We start from the raw sequence: 26,235 nt of genomic DNA, 5'->3' as shown, positions 1-26,235 counted from the left end.
CCAGGAAACAGTGATACATTTCTCAGTTTCCTGAACTCCCAAAAATCGAGTCTAAAGTCAATGTTTGTGGGAAATGAGTCAAGATATATCACTCTCTTTCAGTTAAAATGACTTCAAGCAGTAACAAAGTGTGATACACTTTCTAACAGCAGCACCTCTCGGTGATGGCAGCGAGGCCGCAGACACTTATCTCTTGGATGGGTGTTCTGTAAACAATCATTTCTCCACTGGTGGAATCAATGAAGTATATCTAATCTAATCTAATCTAATCTAAATGAAGTGTGCAGAGTGATAGAAGAATACTGACCACTATTTACTAAAAAAACAAAAAAATTCCACTGCAATATTTTTAAAAATTGTTTAACTATTAAAATATTATAATCTCTATTTTAATGAGGCCCTAATTAAACAGATTCCTCAGCTCAGTTAGTGCAGTTTAAAGGTGCTTAATAAGAATCAAAAAGGCATTCAATCAAATGAAGCAATAAAAACATAAATTTATATTTATAACTTTTGAAAAAAATCTCTTTTCATCTTGTTTATGTCCCCTTAATTCAATGTGTTCAACTCTGCAGTTTGTATTTTGGTTCTATTTGTTTTTCTCATACAATGCGGTGTACCCCACCCCCACCTTGATAAGCAGATAAGGACAAATAGATAGTTTCTCTCATTGTTTCTGCCACAAGTGTGTAGTCTGTGGATGGATGGACAGATGCCAACTGACTAAGTGCCTGTAAGCCCCAAAGCAATCAAAACTGCTACATTGCTACATTCTGGATATAGAACCGTGAGAGGTATTATTGCTGCAACTGCCCTTTGCAGAAGCCCTGTGAAATTTGTATATAAATGTGATTTCTTTCATTTTTAAGCCCTGAAGAAGAAGGTCTACTGAAACATCATCTTATGGAATAAAATCTCTGCTTTATAACCATGAAATGGTTTCTACTTCTTTAGAAGGACCCAGCCATGCACTGAGATAAGACAGACAAGACAAGCCTTTATCCTGCAACAGAGGAAATTTGCATATTACAGCAACTCAAGTACAGAGAAGAAGGATGAAATAAAATAAATGAAATAAAACAGAAAACACTATATACATAAAATATATATCAATACACATATACATCAAAACACTATATACATCAAAACACTATATACAGATATCGTTATATATTTTTCTAGCTGGTAATTTGTATACAGCTTTTTGTTTCTCTCCTCTCTCTCTTTTTGTGTATTCTAGTCTTAGTTCTGTTACTGTCTGTGTTTTGTGTAACCATGATGTCTGATAAACAGCCTGCACTGGAACCTGCTCATCCCAGTGATTTTTTTGGAAACTTTGGTTTCAATTGTGTTTGAACTGTCAGCCATAAGGAACACGGGGGCCCCTAAAATCATGACCCAACAGAATAATGACATCATGATGTGTTGTACAGTCTAACTGCTGCTGGGATGAACGACCTGCAAAAGCGCCTCTTCCTGCAGACTACTGGATAGAAAAGGGCAGATGCTACCACTGAGTCATAAAAAGTCCTCTGCTTCCTATTCCTCTGTAATGATATCAGTCCTAGCTGGGACAATATTCTGGAGTGTACTGAACCGACAAGAGACTAATTTTCTGACCCAGAAAGATGATTTTGACAGTCATCAAATCTGTCCAGCCCTGCACTTACAAAGTCACATAATTCCTGACCTGGAGATATTTAAAGCAGTCTCGCTGTGGGAGAACACATCTTTCTTGAAATATGTTTAAGAGATCTAAATGCTTCTTTAAGATATAAGATGCCAACATTAAGTTTTCTGTCTTGTTCTTCATACAAGGAAGGCACCATCTGAGCTCAGTTCAGATGAAATGAGCCAAACAATGAAAGAAAGGTTAAGCATACAGTGTCTTCAAACGGCTCCTCTTCCTGGAGTAAATAAAAATCTGATAGCTCCTCCTTTGACGCAAAACACACCAGCTAAACTCTACAAACATTTCCTCATTCTCTACCATTTAGTTGTGCAACTAGAAGATGAGTGTAACCAACATGTTGAGACATGTAACAGCCGATACTGCAGAAACATTCAGAGATCAGAGATAGGACCTGTTTTCCTTCTCAGTGAATGAAATTCAGTCACTGACACTGAGAGCAGAAATGGCACAGAAAGGAGTTCAGCTGGACCAACACACAATTTCTTGTTCCATCTGTTTGGATCTACTGAAGGATCCGGTGACTATTCCCTGTGGACACAGCTACTGCATGAACTGTATTAAAACACACTTTGATGGAGAGGGGATGGGAAGGGAATCCACAGCTGCCTTCAGTGTAGGAAGACTTTCACACCGAGGCCTGTCCTGGTGAAAAACATCATATTAGCAGCTTTAGTGGAGCAGCTGAAGAAGACTGAACTCCAAGCTGCTCATGCTGATCACTGCTATGCTGGACCTGATGATGTGGCCTGTGATATTTGCGCTGGGCTGAAGGTGAAAGACATCAAGTCCTGTGTGGTCTGTTTAGTTTCTTACTGTGAGAAACAGATTCAACGTCACTATGGATCTCCTGCCTTTGATAAACCCAAGCTGATCAACCCCCACTCAATGAAGACGGAGCTCTGGGCTATTCCTATTCTATGTCCTATTCATATAGCACTGATATCATATTTTATATATCACATATAGCGACTATTTTTACCAAGTATTTCTATATCCAAAAGCCTTATGGTTTGAGCCAAAGAATTGTGATACATACATTATTGGGGTTCAGTATTCTCTGAAGATTGCTAAAAAAGTATATTAACCCAATGTAGCTCACACAGTAGTTTGATGTTCACCTTGTAGACTCTACAGGATCTTCCTTTATACAGGACCTTTCATATTTTGTGGATGATACCCAAAGAAGGGTATCAAGGGGGAAATGTTGGGTATTTTATTACCACAATGCTGATATTTACAGTTATTATTCCTACTTCTGTTTATTTGCAACTAAACTGCTTTTTACACTGAAATAAAATGCATATTGTGTGTCTAAAAGTGGTAGAAGGGATTTGAGGCCTGCTGGGATTGCTCTCATTCATGCTCAGGGCGTCAAAGCTTCTGCTACTTGTGTATGGCCTTCTGCTGTGGCTGCGGATTGAACGTCTTGCTCATTCCAAAATTCATGCCTAGGTCAGCAGTTTGTTAAAATGCCCTCAGTCTCTGCATCTCCTCGGCTGGAGAAAAGGAGTAACGAGGGAGCCGGAGCACAGTCAACACTTTCCTTCTTCTTCTCTGTGTGTGTGTGTGTGTGTGTGTGTGTGTGTGTGTGTGTGTGTGTGTATATATCTCAGTCTTAACTATGTTACCGTCTGTGTCTTGCTTTTTGACTGTGCTGTGTATGTAACTAAAATGTTTAATAAACAGCCTACACTGGAACCTGCTCAACCCCATAATTTTTGGAAACTATGGTTTTAATTGAGTTCGAATTTTCGGCCAAAAGGAATACGGAGACCAGTAACAATAGAACCACCACTGGTCTGAGTATTTCAGAAGCTGCTGATCTGATGAGATTTTCCACCACAACCATCTGAAGTGTAGAGAAAATGGTCTGAAATTGAGAAAACATGCAGTAAGCAGCAGTTCTCTGCCTGAAAATGCAAGAGGAGAATGGCCAAACTGCTTCAAGGCAACAGTAACTAAAATAATGTCAGCTCAGACTTAATGAATAAATATACTTAGTCATTCTTCCAACTTATCAGCCAACAACACATCTCGCAGCTCCCCAGTTCCTAAGATATTGTGTTTAATACGCAGAAAGAAACCAAAACAATGACTGAAAACAATGAAAAGGAATAAAATATTTTACCTGGTTATTCAAAGTGCAGTAATTTAGTAAAACTACACATTTTGGTGTAACAACACATGTATGACAATGTTGGCTTCTGGCAACAAATCACCACAGTTACTTTAGCTTCTGCTTGCTTTTAGATCACTCACTGCTACATAAAACCAGGAAACAATAATACATTTGTGTTTCCTGAACTCCCAAAAATATGAAAATGGAGTCTTAAGTCAAAGTTTGTTGAAAATTTTCAGGCAATTCATCCACCTGAGTCAAGATATTTCAGTCGATTTCAGTTCAAATGACTGGAAAAAAGTGTGACACAGTTTCTAAATAAAGTGTGCAGAGTTATTGAAGAATAATACCTTATTAATTAGTGGGCAAATATTAATTACATACATAAATAAAGGCAGATAACCATAAAAATATCCTTGTATGAACAAACTTAGCACTGCAGTATTTCCCAAGGGAGTTGGAAACTGTTGGTTTAAATCATAGACATTATGAATGTCTCCTTTCTTAAACTGATCACTGTTTACAAAAAAACTCCATTACTCACAAAAAATTAATTATGTGAAGGTTAAAATAGTTAGGTTAAAAATAGTTTTTCAACTACTGTAATTTTTTTTTAATCATGTCTATTTTAATGAGGCCCAAATTAAAGAGATTCCTCTGCTTGGTTAACACAGTTTAAAGGTGCTTAATAAGAATCAAAAAGGCATTCAGTCACATGAAGCAATAAAAACTGCTGAATTTACAAAAATTTACATCTTTGTAGCTGCAAATATTTATTTCTCTTGAACAAAAAATCTGACCACAAGATTAAACCAAAGGGGATATAAATAAGCAAAAATAATAAAACTGATATTTTATTTCTCTGTTCACCTCATTTATGTCCTCTCAATTCAGTGTGTTCAACTTTGCAGTTTGTATTTTGTTTCTACTTGTTTTTCTCATACAGTACGTTGTACTCCTCACCTCACCCCCACCTTGATAAGCACATAAGGACAAATAGATAGTTTCTCTCATAGTGTCTGACACCAGTGTTTAGTCTGTGGACAGATGAGCAGATGCCAACTGACTCTGAATGTCTATAAGCCTAACAGGAGGGATCCAGTCATGGCCGGAGCCCCCAAAGCACTCCAAACTGCTCCTGTTAGTATGTTCTCAGCTGATAGTTTGCTAGCAATCAGCTCACAGGCTGCAGTCATTTCCTGACTCTTTGTTTCAAGAGCACGAAGCTTCACTCTGCCCTCTTCTGGTGTGACTGAGCCTGAAGCTCTGATGTGATCAAAATAAAAAGATATATGTTGTATGATTATTAAGTATATTATAGTACAGAGAAAATGTAGTGACCATAATTTAGCACTTTCAGCTCCTACCTGCTTTAATCTTGTAACCAACAAGGATTAAGTGTAAAAGACAAACTCACTGTGTTTCATGTTGGAATGTATCTTTGCTTCTCAAACTAAACTTGAAATTTGAAAATGTGTAGATATTTCATAGCAGCGTGCATCCCCTGAAGGAGGAATCATTAGGAAAAATTGTCTGAATTCCATGCTGAAACCCCAAGAGTTCATCTCCAGCGCGGCCTCGTAGCCCCGCACAAGTCCTGAGAATGAGTGGACTTGTCGCTGGTGCTGTCATTCCGCCTGAGGCCTTTAGGGGGAGCAACCACATCGTGTGACCTGATACTTTGAGACTTCCTCTGCGAGGATGGGGAGAATTTTTGAACATCTGAAGATCTTGTTGAGGCATGGACTCTTAGCGACCCTGACCGTATAAGAAGCCAAGGAGGTGCTGGATGGGGTAATAGAGGAGGAGGTGTTAGTGGAGGATTTGGGGGAGTCCAAGCCAGCGTTGGGGGAATGAGAAGGAGTGGAAAGGGGGGTGTGAGTATGTCTAAAAGAAGAAGAAGCTGTGCTTCGTGCAAAACCTGGAAGCACTGATGATGAAGTGCTAGTGGTATTGTGCAAAGGGGTGGCAGGAGCACTGACGCTGCCTCCTCCTCCACTTCTTCCACCCTGAGTGAGCGTCCGCAGAGTGGAGCGACAGATCTTCTCTTCCTGCTGAGCTTTAGGTTTCATGATGGGCTTTCGGATGGATGGCTTCCCTTGCAAGTCCTGGTTCTGCTGGTCCTTTGAAGACTTGGGATCTGAGGTCTTGGGGATGCCAGACTGTCGGGATGTAGGAGCAGTTGCAGGTCTATCTTTTCCTTGAGGGGAAGCACTGCTGCATCTGGAGGAAGCCAGGCTGGTGGGCACTGCATGTTTGATCCGGGGTGGACTTCGGTTGGTCCTGGATACTGGCACAACTTGCCTCATGTCCTGGTTCTCAGAGCTTGTGAGGGTTCGAACAGATTTGGATCTGCCAGATGAAGAGACAGTGTTTGGGCTAACAGGTTTCTTCCCAGCAGTTCGGACTTTAGAGGTAGGAACGTTCTTGTTGGGTAGTTTAAATGAAGTTGCTGGTTCTGCATTTACTTTGGTGGAAGAAGCTGCTTTTGTATTGGTCGAGTCTTTAGAAGCCACCTTATTTTTGATTTTGTCTTCTGTTGATTGTTTTGGGATAGTCACTCCATCACTGTTCTTATCGATGAACACCTCTGCTTCTTCTTCTTCTTGATGGTCCAGTTCTTTGTCTTCCTCAGAGTCATCTGCTGTCACAGCAGGCATTACATTAGCTGATGCAGTTTCTGTCGGGTGCCACACGGAGGAAGAAACGAGCAGTGACGTGTCATCACAGCGGGAGACAGGCACCGGTTGGCTGCTGATGGGTACAGGCACTGCTTTTTCATTGGCTGTTTGAGGTTCTGAAGGCATGTCATTGGCAAGGAAAGAAAAAGCTTGTTGGCTTCCTCCCTGGCTACCACCCTTACACTCATCTTTCTCACTTTCTACACGTGTGCCGTGTGTGTCACTGGCAGCCTCACACACACCTGTTACGCACCATACAATCACCTTTTTCTCGTGCCCCTCGTCGTCCTTTTGTTGCGATGAGGAAGAGCTTAACTCATTGATTTGCTCATCAGATTTCTTTATATTTCCAATCTGTTGGGAGTTACTCTGCACCTGATGAACTTGTGATTTGTCCACTTTCTTTTCTTCCAAATCTGTGATTTCCATACCGTCAATGTAAAAACTGGCATGCCTGACCTCACTGTGGCTTGTCGGGGTGTCGTCAGTGCCAAACACCTTTAGCTCAGGTACCAATGTGCATTTCTCTAACACCACCACCATGTTTCCTGTGGCAGTGGTGCTGTGCTCAAACTTCTCATTAGTGCAGTCAAGCTGCTGACTTAAAACCTGTTCAGCATTTGTTGTTTTAGTTATTGTAAGTGTTACTTCACTACCTAAACCCATGCCAGGTCGAAAGCTGTTGTTGTTGTTGTGGTCAGATTGCTGGTTTGAGTCAGAGGTAGCTTTGACTGCAACTTCATTTGCAGTATTAGTGGCATTTGCACAAGTCTGGGTAGCATTTCGACTGAGGTAAATGGCAGTTGCATGGTTTGTGTTTTGTGGACTCCTCTTGGGAGGTGATGAAGGGGTTTGTGGTGTTGTCTGGCTGACCACTGGGATTCTTGGAGAAGAATGTCCCGGACTGGAGGGAGATGGGAAACAGTTCCCCCTGCCCCTTTGCTCAATGTTTTTGTGATCAGCTGCCATTTCTAGGAAAGTGTGGCATTCCCGGTCAGCAGTAATAGAAGGCAAGTAGGATGGAGATCTTCGGGAACGACGTAAGCTCCCAAAGTGTCCCAGAGGACTGTGGGAGTTATTCATAGGAGAGCGAGGGTGGGACCTAGAGGTCAGGAGCTCCATCAGCAGCCCAGTCTGGTCGTTCCGGGACAAAGCAGCTGACATATCTATCTCACTGCTGCAGCGCAACCCAAAGTTCAAAGCATTTTAATGTGCCCTTTTGTTTTGCTGGATTTAAAAAAATAATATGTTACACTGAAAATCTGAAGCAATATTAAATATTGAATAAAGACTTTATTAGTTCAAGGGCACCAATACTTTTATCCATGTCTGCACTGGATCATGTGTGCATTGTTATGTAGACCTTAATGTGTCTGCATTCATGCTTGTACCTTTACAGCTTTGGTGAACCTGGAGCAGAAGGTGTGGAAGATGCTGAAGCACTCATCCAGCCTGAAAGTGTCTCTGTCCTCGCAGAAAAAGTCGATCAGCTCGCTGCCTTCCCTCTTTAGCTGTCGCCGGCTTTCACGCAGTGAGCAGAGAGATGATGTGGCGTGCTGAGAGACAAACGCAGAAACACGCACATGCACAGGCATGAAAATAAAACACTGATTTGAAACTCAATTATTTGGCAGTTTATATAAAATAAATATTTGTGTGTGTGTGTGTGTGTTACCTGCAGGAAGTTGTCCAGTTGCTGCAGCAGCTCTGTGTCTCTCTGGATGCTCTCTTCCACTGAGTGTGCACGAGATGTCAGCGCATGCAGTTCCTTATCCAATGTTTCCAATGAGATCCTACCCAAAGGAAGGGAAAAAAACTAAATCCATGTAGTCCCATTCAAGCTGTGGTGTAATTTCAGGGATGAATGAAGGGATGAAAATAAATCAGCAGGGGGTGCTGTTGATCCAGATTCTTTAGAGATGCAATAGGATGATGGGAAATAAATCACCTCCAATAGCAACAAAAGAAGACAAAGAATGGAGGGACATGAGGCAGCGGTGCTGATGGGAAATGCAGTGTTTATCTGAACAACTGTAGTGTTTAATATGTGAATAACATGAAGTGATGTCTGACCGGGCTGCAGCCTGGATGTGACTCAGCTTGTGAGGAAACTCCAGCAGCTTCTCATCTTTTTTCTGGGCTTCCTAGAGAGAAAAAAAAAAAGTTTGTTTTTGAGCTCGTAGAGGTTCAAAATTCATTTTTGGAAATATTAAAATCAACATTTAAATAGCTCACAGAATATCCTCTGCTTTAAGGTCTAAACTCTAAATGATCCTCACAGACAGTGAAACACCAAACAAACACAGATGGATCAGGAAACAAGGTCAGAGGGGCCTGAGATTGACTCTATAAATGAAACTGTAAGAAACTGAAACATCAGCAACATCAAGCAAAATAACCTCAAAGACACATGAAATAATCCCACAAAAACACAAAATGACTCCAAAGACACAACGACGAAAAATAGCTGGAAAGAGACTTAAAACCATAAAAATAACACATGAAACTAAATCAAAAACTGGCCATCAATAGACTTTAGAAACAAAAGAGGAAACTGTGTGATACAAATATGACCACAAAGAGACACAAAGTGAGGTCACAGAACAAAAACCAAAAACAACTGCAAACAAAGTGTCTATTAAATAACACAAACCAACAAAGATGTAAAACAGCCACAGAAATTAAAATAAATACAAACAAATGTGACACTAATGCAATGGAGCAACAAATATCAAAAACATGGGAAACATGAAGAGGCTCCATCCATGCATCCACCCTTCCATGATATGTTCAAACCCCCTCTTCCCAGCCACCTCCTCCAGCTCATTTTGAGGGACACAGAGAGACATAATGTGGCCACTGTGTTCTAGGCTTCCCCAGTAAGCCATGCCTGACCGAATCAGCTGGATCCTTTTCATGTGGAGGAGCAGCAGCTCTACTTTGAGCCCCTCCTGAATGACTGAGCACCTCACTCTCTAATTCTGAGGTCAGAACTTACTGTGTCAACCAATAACTCAACAGCTTCCTCTTCAGTACCATGACCTCAGAGTTGGAGCCGCTAATTTTTATCATTGTCACTTCACACTCTCCATCAAACCGCTCCAGTCTGAGTTGGATATCATTGCTAGATGAATCCAGCAGGGTCACATCATCTGCAAAAAGTGGAGGCGGGATTCTGAGACCTTAAACCCGACACCCTCTGGCTCTTGGCTACACCTAGAAATGCTGTCCAGAGTAGAGTTGCTACAAAAGGAGCCCTGGCGGAGACTTATATACTCCAGGAATGATTCCGATTTATTGACAGCAATGTGAACCAATTCCTGGCTGCAGTTGTCCAGCTAATAAATAGACTGGAAGAGTGGGGAATACCCAGAACAACCAAAGCAACCCTCACTGGAAACCCAGAGGAACGCAGGTAAATGCTGAGACCATAAAACACATGTAGGCTTCTTTGGAAAACTCATGCAAACCCTCAAATATCTTTGAGAGGATGAAGAGTTCGTCCAGTTCTTCACAACCAGGATGAGAACCACATCGTATCTCCTAAATCTGAAGTTCAGTGGGTGGACTCTCCCACATAGACCTTCCCTGGAAAAGTGGAAGTTGTGATTCCTTCTTAAAAAGGGGACCACATCCCCAGATTACCAATCCAGAACTGTCCCTGACCTCCTGGAAATGTTGCAGCAGGGTGTCAACCAAGACAGCTGACACCAACCAGAGCCAAATAAGCCCCAGCTGATGCTGGCAGAATATAGTGTGGGGAGAAACCTGGTGTGCCAGATTAATGATTACACAAATACAAAGTGATCACAAAATGAAAATGAGACTGTGGCAAAAATACCTGAAAAAGCCACATAAATGCCAAAAAAGATCAAAGACCCACACAAAGCACTGAAGAGACACACAAATGTCAATGAAAAGATTCCAAATGTAAAACTGGCCACAAACTGAGAAAAATAAACCTCAAGACAGCAAACACATAAAATAGAAACAAGGTAAAAATGAGCAATCATGTTACTCACCAGAGTGACAAAGTGCAGCAGGTTCATGCCCGGTTTGTTTGCTTTGGTGTCAGCCAGAGACAGGAGGGACGACAGCTTGAAACCTACTGCGTTTCCTGCATAACCTCCCTGCAACACACAAACAGAAATTAAACACACAGTAGGATCTGTGCAGCAATAGAACTACATTTCCCATGAAGCAGCTGCTCTTTGTAGTCTTCCTCATAAGAAACAAAAAGTTGCAACAACAAGTGTCTTTGGAACAAGTCTCCAGTTTGACTGTCCACCTTCCTAACTGTTGAACATTTATCAGTGAAACTAATATAAATACACATTTTCTGGAGTTACTGAGTCATCATAGTTAAATGATCTGGTGCATTCAGGCCCTGTGGGATTTTAGATTGCAACTTACATAATCTAACATTAGTATCTAACATTAAAATGCACTTTTTACTCAAACCGACATACTGAACCCACAGAAACATGTGAACTAGTTCAACAGTAACGTCAAAACAATACTTGAGTTTGTTTACTGTTAGAACTGTGATTTTCTCTCTGTTGCACTGACTGTGTTTAGTTTGCTGTCCTTATGTTAAATTGTATTTTAGGAGTGCAGAATAACTCTTTAGGAAAATTGTGGATCAATCTCTGACCAAAGAGGACCCAGTGAGAATTTAACAGTGAAAAACTGAGCAGACAAAGTTTTCACTTAGTGAAAAATGGTTAAACACACAGGCCCAGTTTCCCATACAGGGATTAAACCCCAGTTCTCCATTAAATCACATTTTAAACCAGGACTTATTGCAACAGCTTACTCAGATATGGATTATAGTAGTCCCAGACTTGTCCTAGTCTTGAGTTAAATAATCTTCTGTCTTGAAGGAAGACTAGAGCTAATCCAGGTCTAAACGAAGATTTAAATTAAACCTGGCCAGAGGCAGGTTTAACTTCAGAGTAAAGGCTGTATGCTCCACTGAGGATGGGCAAAATGGATTATCTTGACTACGTCAATGATGCGGGAAGACCACCACCAAGACCAGAAAGAAGATTCCTCAGAGACAGAAGTAATTCATATGTATAAAACACTGCAGCTGAAATAATTTGCTTCAGACAAAGATTTCCTGCGACTCAGGAAGAGGAACTCCTATACCTCCTTCCTTACAAGTACTTATCACTCTGAGATTTTTGGCATGTGGAACTTTCATGTTTGGTATCTGGAAGAATCGTTTCCAATGTCTCATTATGTTTTGAACCAAGAAGATGCTGTATTGTTATTGTGGCAACTGCAGTGCTTCAGAATTACCTCAGACAGCATGGCTGTGTAGACCCACCAACTGAATATTACAATGACCCACATGTTCCCATGGAGGTAGCCAATGACAAAACTGGACATGCTCATAGAAACAGCTTTGCTGTGCAGCACTTTTCATAAAGAAAAAGAAAAGAAGCTAGAAACTGTTGAGTGATCCACAAGTGATCTGTTTGATTTTGTTTGTATCAATTTGAAAATGGTTAAGATAAAGAGAAAATATGGTTCATTACTGAATAAACTGTGATTGTAATGGAACATTTTTATTTCATAATGGCACAAGGTCAACAGAGGCATTGTTGGAAATAACACTGAAGTTTTGCTGCTGCTGCTGTTGCTTCATGTCTCTCTCCATCTCTTTGAATGACAACTCCACTTGAAGGATTTTTATCTTGAGTTCATGTTCTTCTTTTAGATATTGCAATTTGTGCTCATGAAACTCTATAGCAAGTTTTTCATGGATAGTCAGCCTTTTCACTCTTGCTGTGCTGCCTGGGATGGAGATATCGGCTACTGCCACAGGTGCAGAGGTCTGATTTTTCTGACTTTGTTCTGGCTCCTCCAACATCTGATTCAGAATCAGGTCACATTGTAACAAAGAGTATACAAGAGTTTCCCCACCTGAACTGTCCAGATGATCATCATCTGGGCTGCCTTCCAAGGGTTGCTGGCTTTCAATCATCCCAGTCAACAAATCTCCCAGGTCATCGGTCTGTGGTCTAACCGGGGGTCTCCCACCTGTCTTGAAACGCTTCCTACGAGCAATGGCTGTGTTTTTCTTCAGCTGTATTTTGATGTTTTTCCACAGGACCTTTACAAGGTAATATGTGGCCTCATACTGTATGATTAGAACAATGAGTGAGTGATTAGAACAATCAGGATACTATAAATAATATAAATAAAACTTACCTGAATCTGTTGGAGGGTCCTGTTGGTAACTTTTTAATTTGACTTATAGTCATTCACAATAGTAGTCCATGCATTTCATTTTTTTTTTCATTTCTGTGGTTGAATCATGAGCTTTGTCCTCAATTATGGGATAATTTGAAAAAAATTCCTTCAAAAGCAACATTTCACTTTCACTGATGTGTTTTGAATGCTTACTTTTTCCATTGCCCATGCTTGGTCATGAGTCAAACTCCTGTTCCAGACATACAGACTTCTAAAATTTATAATAGGAAAATTCCACCCCACGTTATCAGTGCAACCTCACCTTTGAACCATGTGCACATTGTTAATCTGATTCGGCTTCCAACACATGAGCTGACTGGTCCTTGATTACCTTTAGTCATAGACTCTGTAGTCTGGAACGAGTTAATCTGAAGTTAATCAACATGTCAGAAAGCAATTGGATTAGTGTAGATTAAATTAGAGCAGATTAGTTTAGTCCTGGTTTTATTTAAGCCCTGACTATAAAACTGGGCCACAGTGTCTGCTTCAAACCACTCCTATTCCTGGAAGGTCTGATAACCCCCCCCCTTTTTTTTAGTTTCACTTCAGCATAGGAGAAACTCACACAGTCACTAACACTGAGAGGAGAAATGGCGCAGAAAGGAGTTCAGCTGGACCGAGAAACAATTACTTGTTCCATCTGTTTGGATCTACTGAAGGATCCGGTGACTATTCCCTGTGGACACAGTTACTGCATGAACTGTATTAAAAGATTCTGGGATGAAGAAAACAGGAAAGGAATCCACAGCTGCCCTCAGTGCAGGCAGACGTTCACACCGAGACCTGTCCTTGTGAAAAGCACTGTGTTAGCAGTTTTAGTGGAGCAGCTGAAGACTGGACTCCAAGCTGCTCCAGCTGATCACTGCTATGCTGGACCTGAAGATGTGGCCTGTGATGTCTGCACTGGGAGGAAGCTGAAAGCCACCAAGTCCTGTTTGGTCTGTTTACTTTCTTACTGTGAGAAACACCTCCAACCTCACTATGATGCAGCTCCATTCAAGAAACACAAGCTGGTGGCCCCCTCCAAGAAGCTCCAGGAGAACATCTGCTCTCGTCATGATGAGGTGATGAAGATTTTCTGTCGTACTGATCAGCAGAGTATCTGTTATCTCTGTACAATGGATGAACATAAAGGCCATGAAACAGTCCCAGCTGCAGCAGAAAGGACTGAGAAGCAGAAGGAGCTCGAGGTGAGACGACTAAACATCCAGCAGAGAATCCAGGACCGAGAGAAAGATGTGAAGCTGCTTCAACAGGAGGTGGAGGCCATCAATGGCTCTGCTGATAAAGCAGTGGAGGACAGTGAGAAGATGTTGACTGAGCTGATCCGTCTGATCCAGAAAAGAAGCTCTGATGTGAAGCAGCAGGTCAGATCCCAGCAGGAAGCTGAAGTGAGTCGAGTCAAAGAGCTTCAGGAGAAGCTGGAGCAGGAGATCAATGAGCTGAAGAGGAAAGACGCCGAGCTGGAGCAGCTCTCACACACAGAGGATCACAACCAGTTTCTACACAACTACCCCTCACTGTCAGCACTCAGTGAGTCTACACACTCATCCAGCATCAATATTGGTCCTCTGAGGTACTTTGAGGATGTGACAGCAGCTGTGTCAGAGACCAGAGATAAACTACAGGACATCCTGAGAGAGGAATGGACAAACATCTCACTGACAGTCACTGAAGAGGATGTTTTACTGTCACCATCAGAGCCAAAGACCAGAGCTGGATTCTTAAAATATTCACATGAAATCACACTGGATCCAAACACAGCATACAGAGAGCTGTTATTATCTGAGGGGAACAGAAAAGCTACAAGAATGGAACGACAACAATCTTATTCTGATCATCCAGACAGATTCACTTTTTGGTGTCAGGTCCTGAGTAGAGAGAGTCTGACTGGACGTTGTTACTGGGAGGTGGAGTGGAGAGGGAGAGAAGTTTATGTAGCAGTCGCATACAAGGATATCAGCAGAGAGGGGGAGTCATATGAATGTTTATTTGGATTCAATGACAAATCTTGGCCATTACGTTGTGACACAAACAGTTATAAATTTTTCAACAACAAAGTACGAACTCTCCTCTCAGGTCCTCGGTCCTACAGAGTAGGAGTGTACCTGGATCACAGAGCAGGTATTCTGTCTTTCTACAGCGTCTCTGAAACCATGACTCTCCTCCACAGAGTCCAGACCACATTCACTCAGCCGCTCTATGCTGGACTTTATCTTTGGTCACATGGAGACTCTGCAGAGTTCATTAAGCTGAAATAGTCAGAAGTCATTGAGGGACAGTTGGTTAAAATGTGTGTTTCAGTTTCTTTGGTCTCCATCATTGTTGTGCTGTTTCTTTCCTGCACAGATCACTTGTCAGTCACACTTTATGGCTGCTACTTTGACATCATATTGTTTGTTGTCCAGTTAATGACTGAGTTTGTTTGAACACAGAAATCTAAAATTGTGTTTCCATTTATTCAAATGTCTATCAACTCTAATCAGCATCATTCAGGGCATCGGTCATTATTTGATTTTACAGAGCTGATATTCGGTTTCAAACATACTGATCATGTGTATGAGGTGAATCTGTTCATGAAACCACTGAATAAAAGTCATTTGTCAAGCTTCATTATTTTATTTTTGAGCAAACTGAAACTTTACATGATGAATGAAGCTTCTGTTTTTGTCATTTATCCTGAACTGTATCATTATCATTGCTGCTTTGTTTATTATCAGGGAGGAAACAGATGCAGGTCTCATTGTGGATCTACTCTTAACCAACATCTGCAGTATTTTACATTTAAAAGAAGTTCAATAAACAGTTAAGGATTTTCCTTTGATAAATGCATATTCTTGCAAGAATAAGCTGCTTATGAATACTTTTGTAACTATATGAGATCTGATTTTTTTTTTCACCCTATGCCTACAGTACATATGAAAACAAAAATCAGAATAAAGCTATGATTCTCTGTGATAGTACCAATAATAATGGGCAAAGAACAGAATGGGTAAGAAACGTGATTTAAGTGACTTTGAACGTGTTATGGATGTTGGTGGCAGACAGGCCAGTCTGAGTATTTCAGAAGCTGCTGATTTGCTGGGATTTTCAACCACAACCAACTTGAGTTTTGAGAAAATAGTCTGAAATAGAGAAAACAGCCACTAAGCAGCAGTTCTCTGCCTTAAAATGCCAGAAGAGAATGGCCAAACTGCTTCAAGGCAACAGTAATTAAAATAATGCCAGCTCAGGTTTAATAAATTATTAGTCAGTCTTCCAACTTATTACATCTCACAGCTCCACAGTTTCTATTCAATAATGTGTTTAACATTTTGAAAGAAACCAAAACAATGACTGAAAACAATGAAAAGGAATAAAATATTTTACCTGTTTATTAAAAGTGCAGTAATTTAGTAAAACTACACATTTTGGTGTAACAACACATAAAAGACCAACATGTTGGCTGCTGGCAACAAATCACCACAGTTACTTTAGCTTTTGCTTGCTTTTAGATCACTTACTGCAACATAAAACCAGGAAACAATAATACATTTGTGTTTCCAGAACTCCCAAAATAGGAAAATGGAGTTATAAGTCAATGTTTGTGGAAAATTTCCAGACAATTCATTCACCTGAGTCAAGATAGTTCAGTGAATTTCAGTTAAAATGGCTGGAAAAAAGTGTGACACAGTTTCTAAATAAAGTGTGTAGAGCTACTGAAGAGTAATACTTTATTAATAAGTGTACAAATATTAATTACATACATAAATAAAGGCAGATAACCATAAAAATATCCTCATATGAACAAACTTGGCACTGCAGAATTTCCCAAGGGAGTTGGAAACTGTTGGTTTAAATCAGAGACATTATGAATGTCGACTTTGTTAAACTGATCACTGTTTACAAAAACAAACAAAAAAAACTCTCCACTACTCACAAAAAATTAATTATGTCAAGGTTTTAAAAATAGTTTTTCAACTATCATAATATTTTCATAATTTCTATTTTAATGAGGCCTGAATTAAAGAGATTCCTCTGCTTGGTTGGTGCAGTTTAAAGGTGCTTAATAAGAATCAAAAAGGCATTCAGTCACATGAAGCAATAAAAACTGCTGAATTTACAGGATTTTTTTTTTAATGTACATCTTTGTAGCTGCAAATATTTATTTCTCTTGAACAAAAAAATCTGAGCACAAGATTAAACCAAAGGGGATATAAATAAGCAAAAATAATAAAACTAATATTTTATTTCTCTGTTCACCTCATTTATGTCCCCTCAATTCAGTGTGTTCAACTTTGCAGTTTGTATTTTGTTTCTACTTGTTTTTCTCATACAGTACGTTGTACCCCTCAACTCACCCCCACCTTGATAAGCAAATAAGGACAAATAGATAGTTTCTCTCATAGTGTCTGACACCAGTGTTTAGTCTGTGGACAGATGAGCAGATGCCAACTGACTCAGAATGTCTGTAAGCCTAACAGGAGGGATCCAGTCATGGCTGGAGCCCCCAAAGCACTCCAAACTGCTCCTGTTAGTATGTTCTCAGCTGATAGTTTGCTAGCAATCAGCTCACAGGCTGCAGTCATTTCTTGACTCTTTGTTTCAAGAGCACGAAGCTTCACTCTGCCCTCTTCTGGTGTGACTGAGCCTGAAGCTATGACGTGATCAAACTAAAAAGATTTATGATTTCTGAAGACGTTGCCTTTCCAGAGGATATGAGGGCAGGTCTTTATTTGCATTAATATTGGAATGCATTCTGAATTAGAGAAAATTAAATAATACCTTGAAGAGAGTTTTTTTCCTTTGACTGTGGCCTCTGTGTTTTTTTGAAAGTACATTATATTATAGTACAGAGAAAATATAGTGACCATAATTTAGCACTTTCAGCTCCTACCTGCTTAAATCTTGTAACCAACAAGGATTAAGTGTAAAAGACAAACTCACTGTGTTTCATGTTGGAATGTATCTTTGCTTCTCAAACTAAACTTGAAATTTGAAAATGTGTAGATATTTCATAGCAGCGTGCATCCCCTGAAGGAGGAATCATTAGGAAAAATTGTCTGAATTCCATGCTGAAACCCCAAGAGTTCATCTCCAGCGCGGCCTCGTGGCCCCGCACAAGTCCTGAGAATGAGTGGACTTGTCGCTGGTGCTGTCATTCCGCCTGAGGCCTTTAGGGGGAGCAACCACATCGTGGCACGATGACCTGATACTCTGAGACTTCCTCTGCGAGGAGGGGGAGAATTTTTGGACATCTGAAGATCTTGTTGAGGCATGGACTCTTAGCGACCCTGACCGTGTAAAAGCCAAGGAGGTGCTGGATGGGGTAATAGAGGAGGAGGTGTTAGTGGAGGATTTGGGGGAGTCCAAGCCAGCGTTGGGGGAATGAGAAGGAGTGGAAAGGGGGGGTGTGAGTATGTCTAAAAGAAGAAGAAGCTGTGCTTCGTGCAAAACCTGGAAGCACTGATGATGAAGTGCTAGTGGTATTGTGCAAAGGGGTGGCAGGAGCACTGACGCTGCCTCCTCCTCCACTTCTTCCACCCTGAGTGAGCGTCCGCAGAGTGGAGCGACAGATCTTCTCTTCCTGCTGAGCTTTAGGTTTCATGATGGGCTTTCGGATGGATGGCTTCCCTTGCAAGTCCTGGTTCTGCTGGTCCTTTGAAGACTTGGGATCTGAGGTCTTGGGGATGCCAGACTGTCGGGATGTAGGAGCAGTTGCAGGTCTATCTTTTCCTTGAGGGGAAGCACTGCTGCATCTGGAGGAAGCCAGGCTGGTGGGCACTGCATGTTTGATCCGGGGTGGACTTCGGTTGGTCCTGGATACTGGCACAACTCGCCTCATGTCCTGGTTCTCAGAGCTTGTGAGGGTTCGAACAGATTTGGATCTGCCAGATGTAGAGACAGTGTTTGGGCTAACAGGTTTCTTCCCAGCAGTTCGGACTTTAGAGGTAGGAACGTTCTTGTTGGGTAGTTTAAATGAAGTTGCTGGTTCTGCATTTACTTTGGTGGAAGAAGCTGCTTTTGTATTGGTCGAGTCTTTAGAAGCCACCTTATTTTTGATTTTGTCTTCTGTTGATTGTTTTGGGATAGTCACTCCACCACTGTTCTTATCGATGAACACCTCTGCTTCTTCTTCTTCTTGATGGTCCAGTTCTTTGTCTTCCTCAGAGTCATCTGCTGTCACAGCAGGCATTACATTAGCTGATGCAGTTTCTGTCGGGTGCCACACGGAGGAAGAAACGAGCAGTGACGTGTCATCACAGCGGGAGACAGGCACCGGTTGGCTGCTGATGGGTACAGGCACTGCTTTTTCATTGGCTGTTTGAGGTTCTGAAGGCATGTCATTGGCAAGGAAAGAAAAAGCTTGTTGGCTTCCTCCCTGGCTACCACCCTTACACTCATCTTTCTCACTTTCTACACGTCTGCCGTGTGTGTCACTGGCAGCCTCACACACACCTGTTACGCACCATACAATCACCTTTTTCTCGTGCCCCTCGTCGTCCTTTTGTTGCGATGAGGAAGAGCTTAACTCATTGATTTGCTCATCAGATTTCTTTATATTTCCAATCTGTTGGGAGTTACTCTGCACCTGATGAACTTGTGATTTGTCCACTTTCTCTTCTTCCAAATCTGTGATTTCCATATCGTCAATGTAAAAACTGGCATGCCTGACCTCACTGTGGCTTGTCGGGGTGTCGTCAGTGCCAAACACCTTTAGCTCAGGTACCAATGTGCATTTCTCTAACACCACCACCATGTTTCCTGTGGCAGTGGTGCTGTGCTCAAACTTCTCATTAGTGCAGTCAATCTGTTGACTTAAAACCTGTTCAGCATTTGTTGTTTTAGTTATTGTAAGTGTTACTTCACTACCTAAACCCATGCCAGGTCGAAAGCTGTTGTTGTTGTTGTGGTCAGATTGCTGGTTTGAGTCAGAGGTAGCTTTGACTGCAACTTCATTTGCAGTATTAGTGGTGTTTGCACAAGTCTGGGTAGCATTTCGACTGAGGTAAGTGGCAGTTGCATGGTTTGTGTTTTGTGGACTCCTCTTGGGAGGTGATGAAGGGGTTTGTGGTGTTGTCTGGCTGACCACTGGGATTCTTGGAGAAGAATGTCCCGGACTGGAGGGAGATGGGAAACAGTTCCCCCTGCCCCTTTGCTCAATGTTTTTGTGATCAGCTGCCATTTCTAGGAAAGTGTTGCGTTCCCGGTCAGCAGTAATAGATGGCGAGTAGGATGGAGATCTTCGGGAACGACGTAAGCTCCCAAAGTGTCCCAGAGGACTGTGGGAGTTATTCACGGGAGAGCGAGGGTGGGACCTAGAGGTCAGGAGCTCCATCAGCAGCCCAGTCTGGTCGTTCCGGGACAAAGCAGCTGACATATCTATCTCACTGCTGCAGCGCATCCCAAAGACTTCATCCAACTAGAACAGGATCACACAATGGATAATCATCATTAGTCAACCTGTTTGCATGTCTTTGTTTTATGATTTTTGACTCTGCGTGTCTCATCCTACCTGTTCCCGTCCAGCCCAGGAGTGCCTCTTCTTCTCCTCCAGCTCTTGCATTCGCTGGCGACGAGCTGCCTCCTTTGCCTCCCTCTCCTTGTTCTCCTTCAAAAAGAGAAAGAGAAGTGATTTTTCCTTCTACCTGCCAGTCTTTATGCACTGGAACAAGACTATAGACAGATATCCTGGATTTGATCTGCTCTTGCTGCACACTTTTCTTGACTTTGCTTCAAAATCATATTCTGTACATTTACCGATGTTTAGGTATTATTACTGATGTTAAGGTGCTTTCAGGGCCACTTTATTTCTGTTTAAAAGATAACAAGGGTATGGATGAACTTTACAGACCAGTTTTATTCTTTTAAATAAGGAAAATCACGTGACTACAGCTTTACTGACAGCATCAGCACACAAATATGACACATTTAAGAAAAATTCTGAACCCTTGACCCCTTCAATGAGGAAATCTGGTTGCTCTGGTTGTGGGGTGGCTGTAGCTCAGTAGGTAGAGCAGGTCACCTACTGATCAGAAGGTCAGCGGTTTGAAATCCCTGGCTACTCCAGGCTACATGCCAATGTATCCTTGGGCAAGATACTTAACCCCAAGTTGCTCTCCGACCGTTCTGTCGGAGTAAGAATGCGTGTGAATGTTAGTTAATTAAAAAGCACTTAGCTTCGTAAAAATGGAAGTGCTTGTATGAATGGGAGTGCATGGGTGAAATGCACAGGTTGTATAAGCGCTTTGAGTGCTCATACTGAGTAGAAAAGCGCTATATAAGAACTAGTCCATTTAGTCCATTTCTGTTATGCTGTGGGGGCACTTTGCTCATATGGTTTGAGTACACTTCTCCCTTTATGTGCGATTTGTGGTCCAGTATTTGAGTCCATTTCCATAGTTCAGTGTGAGAGAGACGGATTTTAGAAATTCAACCTACTCAGAAGCTATGGAGACTCGTTTGAGCCAAAAAGCCACCAGCAGTGACATGATGTGTAGGTCAAATACACCATATCTGTAGACCAAATAATGATTGGCTGAAAACTCGGCTTTACCAGGAAAAGAAGTCATAGCACAGTATAACACAAAGAGGAAGAAGTGCAAAGAAAACACTGAAGATCAAAAAGCACAGATTAAAAACAAAAAATGGAAGTAATGTAGAATTTTAACTCATTTTAAACATCTACTTTTACTCTGCTACAAGTAAATTATTTATACTGGATATGACCATTTATTCTTTTCCACAGTGATGGCTAAGGAAATTCAATCCAATATAACTTTATTGATTGAGCATTTTAAAAAAACAAGATTGCTGACCAAAGTGCTTTCCAGTTAAATGACACGATAAAAATATAAAAATAAATAAATAAATAAATAATACAGCATGGAAACAAATGAAATGAAAATAGACAATAAAACTTACAATAAATACAACTAAAATGTCTTAAAAAGAAAGAAAAAAGAAAAAGATTAAAAGTGACTAAACTGACTGAGGTAGAGCCCCACTCTAATAAAATATCATTTAAAACTCTCAATAGGTGCAGACTCTGTGCTGTGGAACGCTTTAAAACCTGACTGAAATACCTAAAGGACCAACAACAGAGTAATTATGCAACACAGCCAGCAACTGTCAGTTGTTGACAATCCACCCTGGTGGCTGCAGACAGCTACAACATTTAGACATGGGTCTGCTAAGCTCTGCATACCTTCTGTGGACTAACGATGCACTGCCACAAAGGGCACTTTAGAAGGAAGGTTTCATCCAATGTGAAAGAAAACACTGGACTGTTCTAATGTGATCTACCAGAGTCCTGATCTTAAACCAAATCAACATCAGGAGAATCAGCAGAGAGAAGCAGAGTTTGGAGTTGAGAAGCTTCATTAAGTCAACAAAAGTTATTTTTAGATTAAGTTCAAAGCATTTTAATGTGCCCTTTTTTTTTTGTTGGATTTTTAAAAAATAATATGTTACACTGAAAATCTGAAGCAATATTAAATACTGAATAAAGACTTTATTAGTTCAAGGGCACCAATACTTTTATCCATGTCTGCACTGGATCATGTGTGCATTGTTATGTAGACCTTAATGTGTCTGCATTCATGCTTGTACCTTTACAGCTTTGGTGAACCTGGAGCAGAAGGTGTGGAAGATGCTGAAGCACTCATCCAGCCTGAAAGTGTCTCTGTCCTCGCAGAAAAAGTCGATCAGCTCGCTGCCTTCCCTCTTTAGCTGTCGCCGGCTTTCACGCAGTGAGCAGAGAGATGATGTGGCGTGCTGAGAGACAAACGCAGAAACACGCACATGCACAGGCATGAAAATAAAACACAGATTTGAAACTTAATTTATTGGCAGATTATATAAAAATAAATATTTGTGTGTGTGTGTGTGTGTGTGTGTGGTGTGTGTGTGTGTGTGTGTGTTACCTGCAGGAAGTTGTCCAGTTGCTGCAGCAGCTCTGTGTCTCTCTGGATGCTCTCCTCCACTGAGTGTGCACGAGATGTCAGCACATGCAGTTCCTTATCCAATGTTTCCAATGAGATCCTACCCAAAGGAAGGGAAAAAAACTAAATCCATGTAGTCCCATTCAAGCTGTGGTGTAATTTCAGGGATGAGTGAAGGGATGAAAATTAATCAGCAGGGGGTGCTGTTGATCCAGATTAATTAGAGATGCAATAAGATGATGGGAAATAAATCACCTCCAACAGCAACAAAAGAAGACAAAGAATGGAGGGACATGAGGCAGCAGAGTTGATGGGAAATGCAGTGTTTATCTGAACAACTGTAGTGTAATATGTGAATAACATGAAGTGATGTCTGACCGGGCTGCAGCCTGGATGTGACTCAGCTTGTGAGGAAACTCCAGCAGCTTCTCATCTTTTTTCTGGGCTTCCTAGAGAGAAAAAAAAAAGTTTGTTTTTGAGCTCGTAGAGGTTCAAAATTCATTTTTGGAAATATTAAAATCAACATTTAAATAGCTCTGCTTTAAGGTCTAAACTCTAAATGATCCTCACAGACAGTGAAACACAAACACAGACGGATCAGGAAACAAGAGGTCAGAGGTCAGAGGGGCCTGAGATTGAGTCTATAAATCAAACTGTAATAAATTGAAACATCAGCAACATCAAGCAAAATAACCTCACATGAAATAATCCCACAAAAACACAAAATGACTCCAAAGACACAAAGATGAAAAATAGCTGGAAGGAGACTTAAAACCATTAAAATAACACATGAAACTAAATCAAAAACTGGCCATCAATGGCGCAGTGGTTAGCACTGCTGCCTCACAGTTAGAATATCATCTGGAAGGCCTGGGTTCGATTCCACCTTGGCCCAGGCCTCTCCCTCTCTCTGTGTGGAGTTTGCATGTTCTCCCCGTGCTTGCCTCCGGGTACTCCGGTTTCCTCCCACATTCCAAAGACATGCACTTACTGGGGTTAGGTTGATTGGCTACTCTAAATTGCCCATAGGTGTGAATGTGAGTGTGAAAGGTTGTTTGTCTCTCTGTGTTGGCCCTGTGACAGGCTGGCGACCTGTTCAGGGTCGCCAGCCCCCCCCGCGACCCTGAACAGGATAAGCAGAAGCGAATGGATGGAGGGATGGCCATCAATAGACTTCAGACACAAAAGAGGAAAACTGTATGTGATACAAATATGACCACAAAGAGACACAAAGTGAGGTCACAGAACAAAAACCAAGAGTTACAAAACAACTGCAAACAAAGTGTCTATTAAATAGCACAAACCAACAAAGATGTAAAACAGCCACAGAAATTAAAATAAATACAAACAAATGTGACACTAATGTAATGGGGCAACAAATATCAAAAACGTGGGAAATGTGAAGAGACTCCATCCATGCATCCACCCTTCCATGATATGTTCAAACCCCCTCTTCCCAGCCACCTCCTCCAGCTCATTTTGAGGGACACAGAGGTGTTCTCTGCCCCAGGGTTCCCTCCTGGTAGACCTTGCATGAAACCATTCAAGAGACATAATGTGGCCACTGTGTTCTAGGCTTCCCCAGTAAGCCATGCCTGACCGAATCAGCTGGATCCTTTTCATGTGGAGGAGCAGCAGCTCTACTTTGAGCCCCTCCTGAATGACTGAGCACCTCACTCTCTAATTCTGAGGTCAGAACTTACTGTGTCAGCCAGTAACTCAACAGCTTCCCTTTCAGTACCATGAACTCAGAGTTGGAACTGTTAATTTTCATCATTGTCACTTCACACTCTCCATCAAACCGCTCCAGTCTGAGTTAGATATCATTGCTAGATGAATCCAGCAGGGTCACATCATCTGCAAAAAGTGGAGACGGGATTCTGAGACCCCAAACCCGACACCCTCTGGCTCTTGGCTACACCTAGAAATGCTGTCCAGAGTAGAGTTGCTACAAAAGGAGCCCTGGCGGAGACTTATATACTCCAGGAATGATTCCGATTTATTGACAGCAATGTGAACCAATTCCTGGCTGCAGTTGTCCAGCTAATAAATAGACTGGAACAGTGGGGAATACCCAGAACAACCAAAGCAACCCTCACTGGAAACCCATAAAACACATGTAGACTTCTTTGGCAAACTCATGCAAACCCTCAAATATCTTTGAGAGGATGAAGGGCTCCTGCAGTTCTTCACAACCAGGATGAGAACCACAATCAATCTCCTAAATCTGAAGTTCAGTGGGGTGGACTGTCCACATAGACCTTCCCTGGAAAGTGGAGGTTGTGATTCACCATAAAAATTAAACACATCCTCTGGTCCTTCTTAAAAAGGGCGACCACATCCCCAGACTACCAATCCAGAACTGTCCCTGACCTCCTGGAAACATTGCAGCAGGGTGTCAACCAAGACAGCTGACACCAACCAGAGCCTTAATCAAATCCAGATGAATCTCATCCACCTCTGGTGTCTTTCCACCAAAGAGTATTTTAACTACTTCGGTGAGTTCAGCCCACTGATGGGTGAGTTGTCTTCTCATTCAGAGGAGACAACACTGGTTGGTGTGACAGTGGAATTCATTAGATCTTCAAAGTATTCGTTTCAATGTCCAAATAAGCCCCCAGCTGATGATGGCAGAATATAGTGTGGGGAGAAACCTGGTGTGCCAGATTAATGATTACACAAATACAAAGTGATGACAAAATGAAAATGAGACTGTGGCAAAAATACCTGAAAAAGCCACATAAATGCCAAAAAAAGATCAAAGACCCACACAAAGCACTGAAGAGACACACAAATGTCAATGAAAAGATTCCAAATGTAAAACTGGCCACAAACTGAGAAAATAAACCTCAAGATAGCAACACAGATAAAATAGAAACAAGGTAAAATGAGCAATCATGTTACTCACCAGAGTGACAAAGTGCAGCAGGTTCATGCCCGGTTTGTTTGCTTTGGTGTCAGCCAGAGACAGGAGGGACGACAGCTTGAAACCTACTGCGTTTCCTGCATAACCTCCCTGCAACACACAAACAGAAATTAAACACACAGTAGGATCTGTGCAGCAATAGAACTACATTTCCCATGAAGCAGCTGCAACAACAAGTGTCTTTGGAACAAGTCTCCAGTTTGACTGTCCACCTTCCTAACTGTTGAACATTTATCAGTGAAACTAATATAAATACACATTTTCTGGAGTTACTGAGTCATCATAGTTAAATGATCTGGTGCATTCAGGCCCTGTGGGATTTTAGATTGCAACTTACATAATCTAACATAGTATCTGACATTAAAATGCACTTTTTACTCAAACCGACACACTGAACCCACAGAAACATGTGAACTAGTTCAACAGTAACGTCAAAACAATACTTGTGTTTGTTTACTGTTAGAACTGTGATTTTCTCTCTGTTGCACTGACTGTGTTTAGTTTGCTGTCCTTATGTTAAATTGCATTTTAGGAGTGAAGAGTAAGTTATGATGAAAATGATGGATCAGTCTCTAAAAAAAGTTTTCCCAGTGAGAATTTAACACCGAAAATCTGAGCAGACAAAGTTTTCT

At 41.4% G+C, this 26,235-nt stretch overlaps 1 protein-coding gene and 2 pseudogenes across 1 annotated transcript; 1 reads left to right on the top strand and 2 right to left on the bottom strand.

The window, feature by feature from the left end:
* Positions 1-5,189: 5,189 nt before the first annotated feature.
* LOC115796991 (FH2 domain-containing protein 1-like) lies at positions 5,190-12,916 on the bottom strand (annotated as a pseudogene).
* Positions 12,917-13,314: 398 nt separating this feature from the next.
* On the top strand, positions 13,315-15,267 carry LOC115796751 (tripartite motif-containing protein 16-like). Its single transcript, XM_030753173.1, has one exon. It carries the CDS (start codon positions 13,345-13,347, stop codon positions 15,013-15,015), a length of 1,671 nt encoding a protein of 556 aa, XP_030609033.1. The 5' UTR covers positions 13,315-13,344; the 3' UTR covers positions 15,016-15,267.
* Positions 15,268-16,110: 843 nt separating this feature from the next.
* The window catches only part of LOC115796752 (FH2 domain-containing protein 1-like), a 36,439-nt pseudogene continuing 26,314 nt past the window's right edge, over positions 16,111-26,235 (bottom strand).

Source organism: Archocentrus centrarchus, chromosome 18 (assembly GCF_007364275.1).
Source record: "Archocentrus centrarchus isolate MPI-CPG fArcCen1 chromosome 18, fArcCen1, whole genome shotgun sequence".
Taxonomy (NCBI): domain Eukaryota; kingdom Metazoa; phylum Chordata; class Actinopteri; order Cichliformes; family Cichlidae; genus Archocentrus; species Archocentrus centrarchus.
This window is presented reverse-complemented; position numbering and strand designations above follow the sequence as displayed.

What these genes read in the sequence shown, in the direction of transcription:
- LOC115796751 (XM_030753173.1), top strand. Translation starts at nt 13,345, where the DNA reads ATGGCGCAGAAAGGAGTTCAGCTGGACCGAGAAACAATTACTTGTTCC.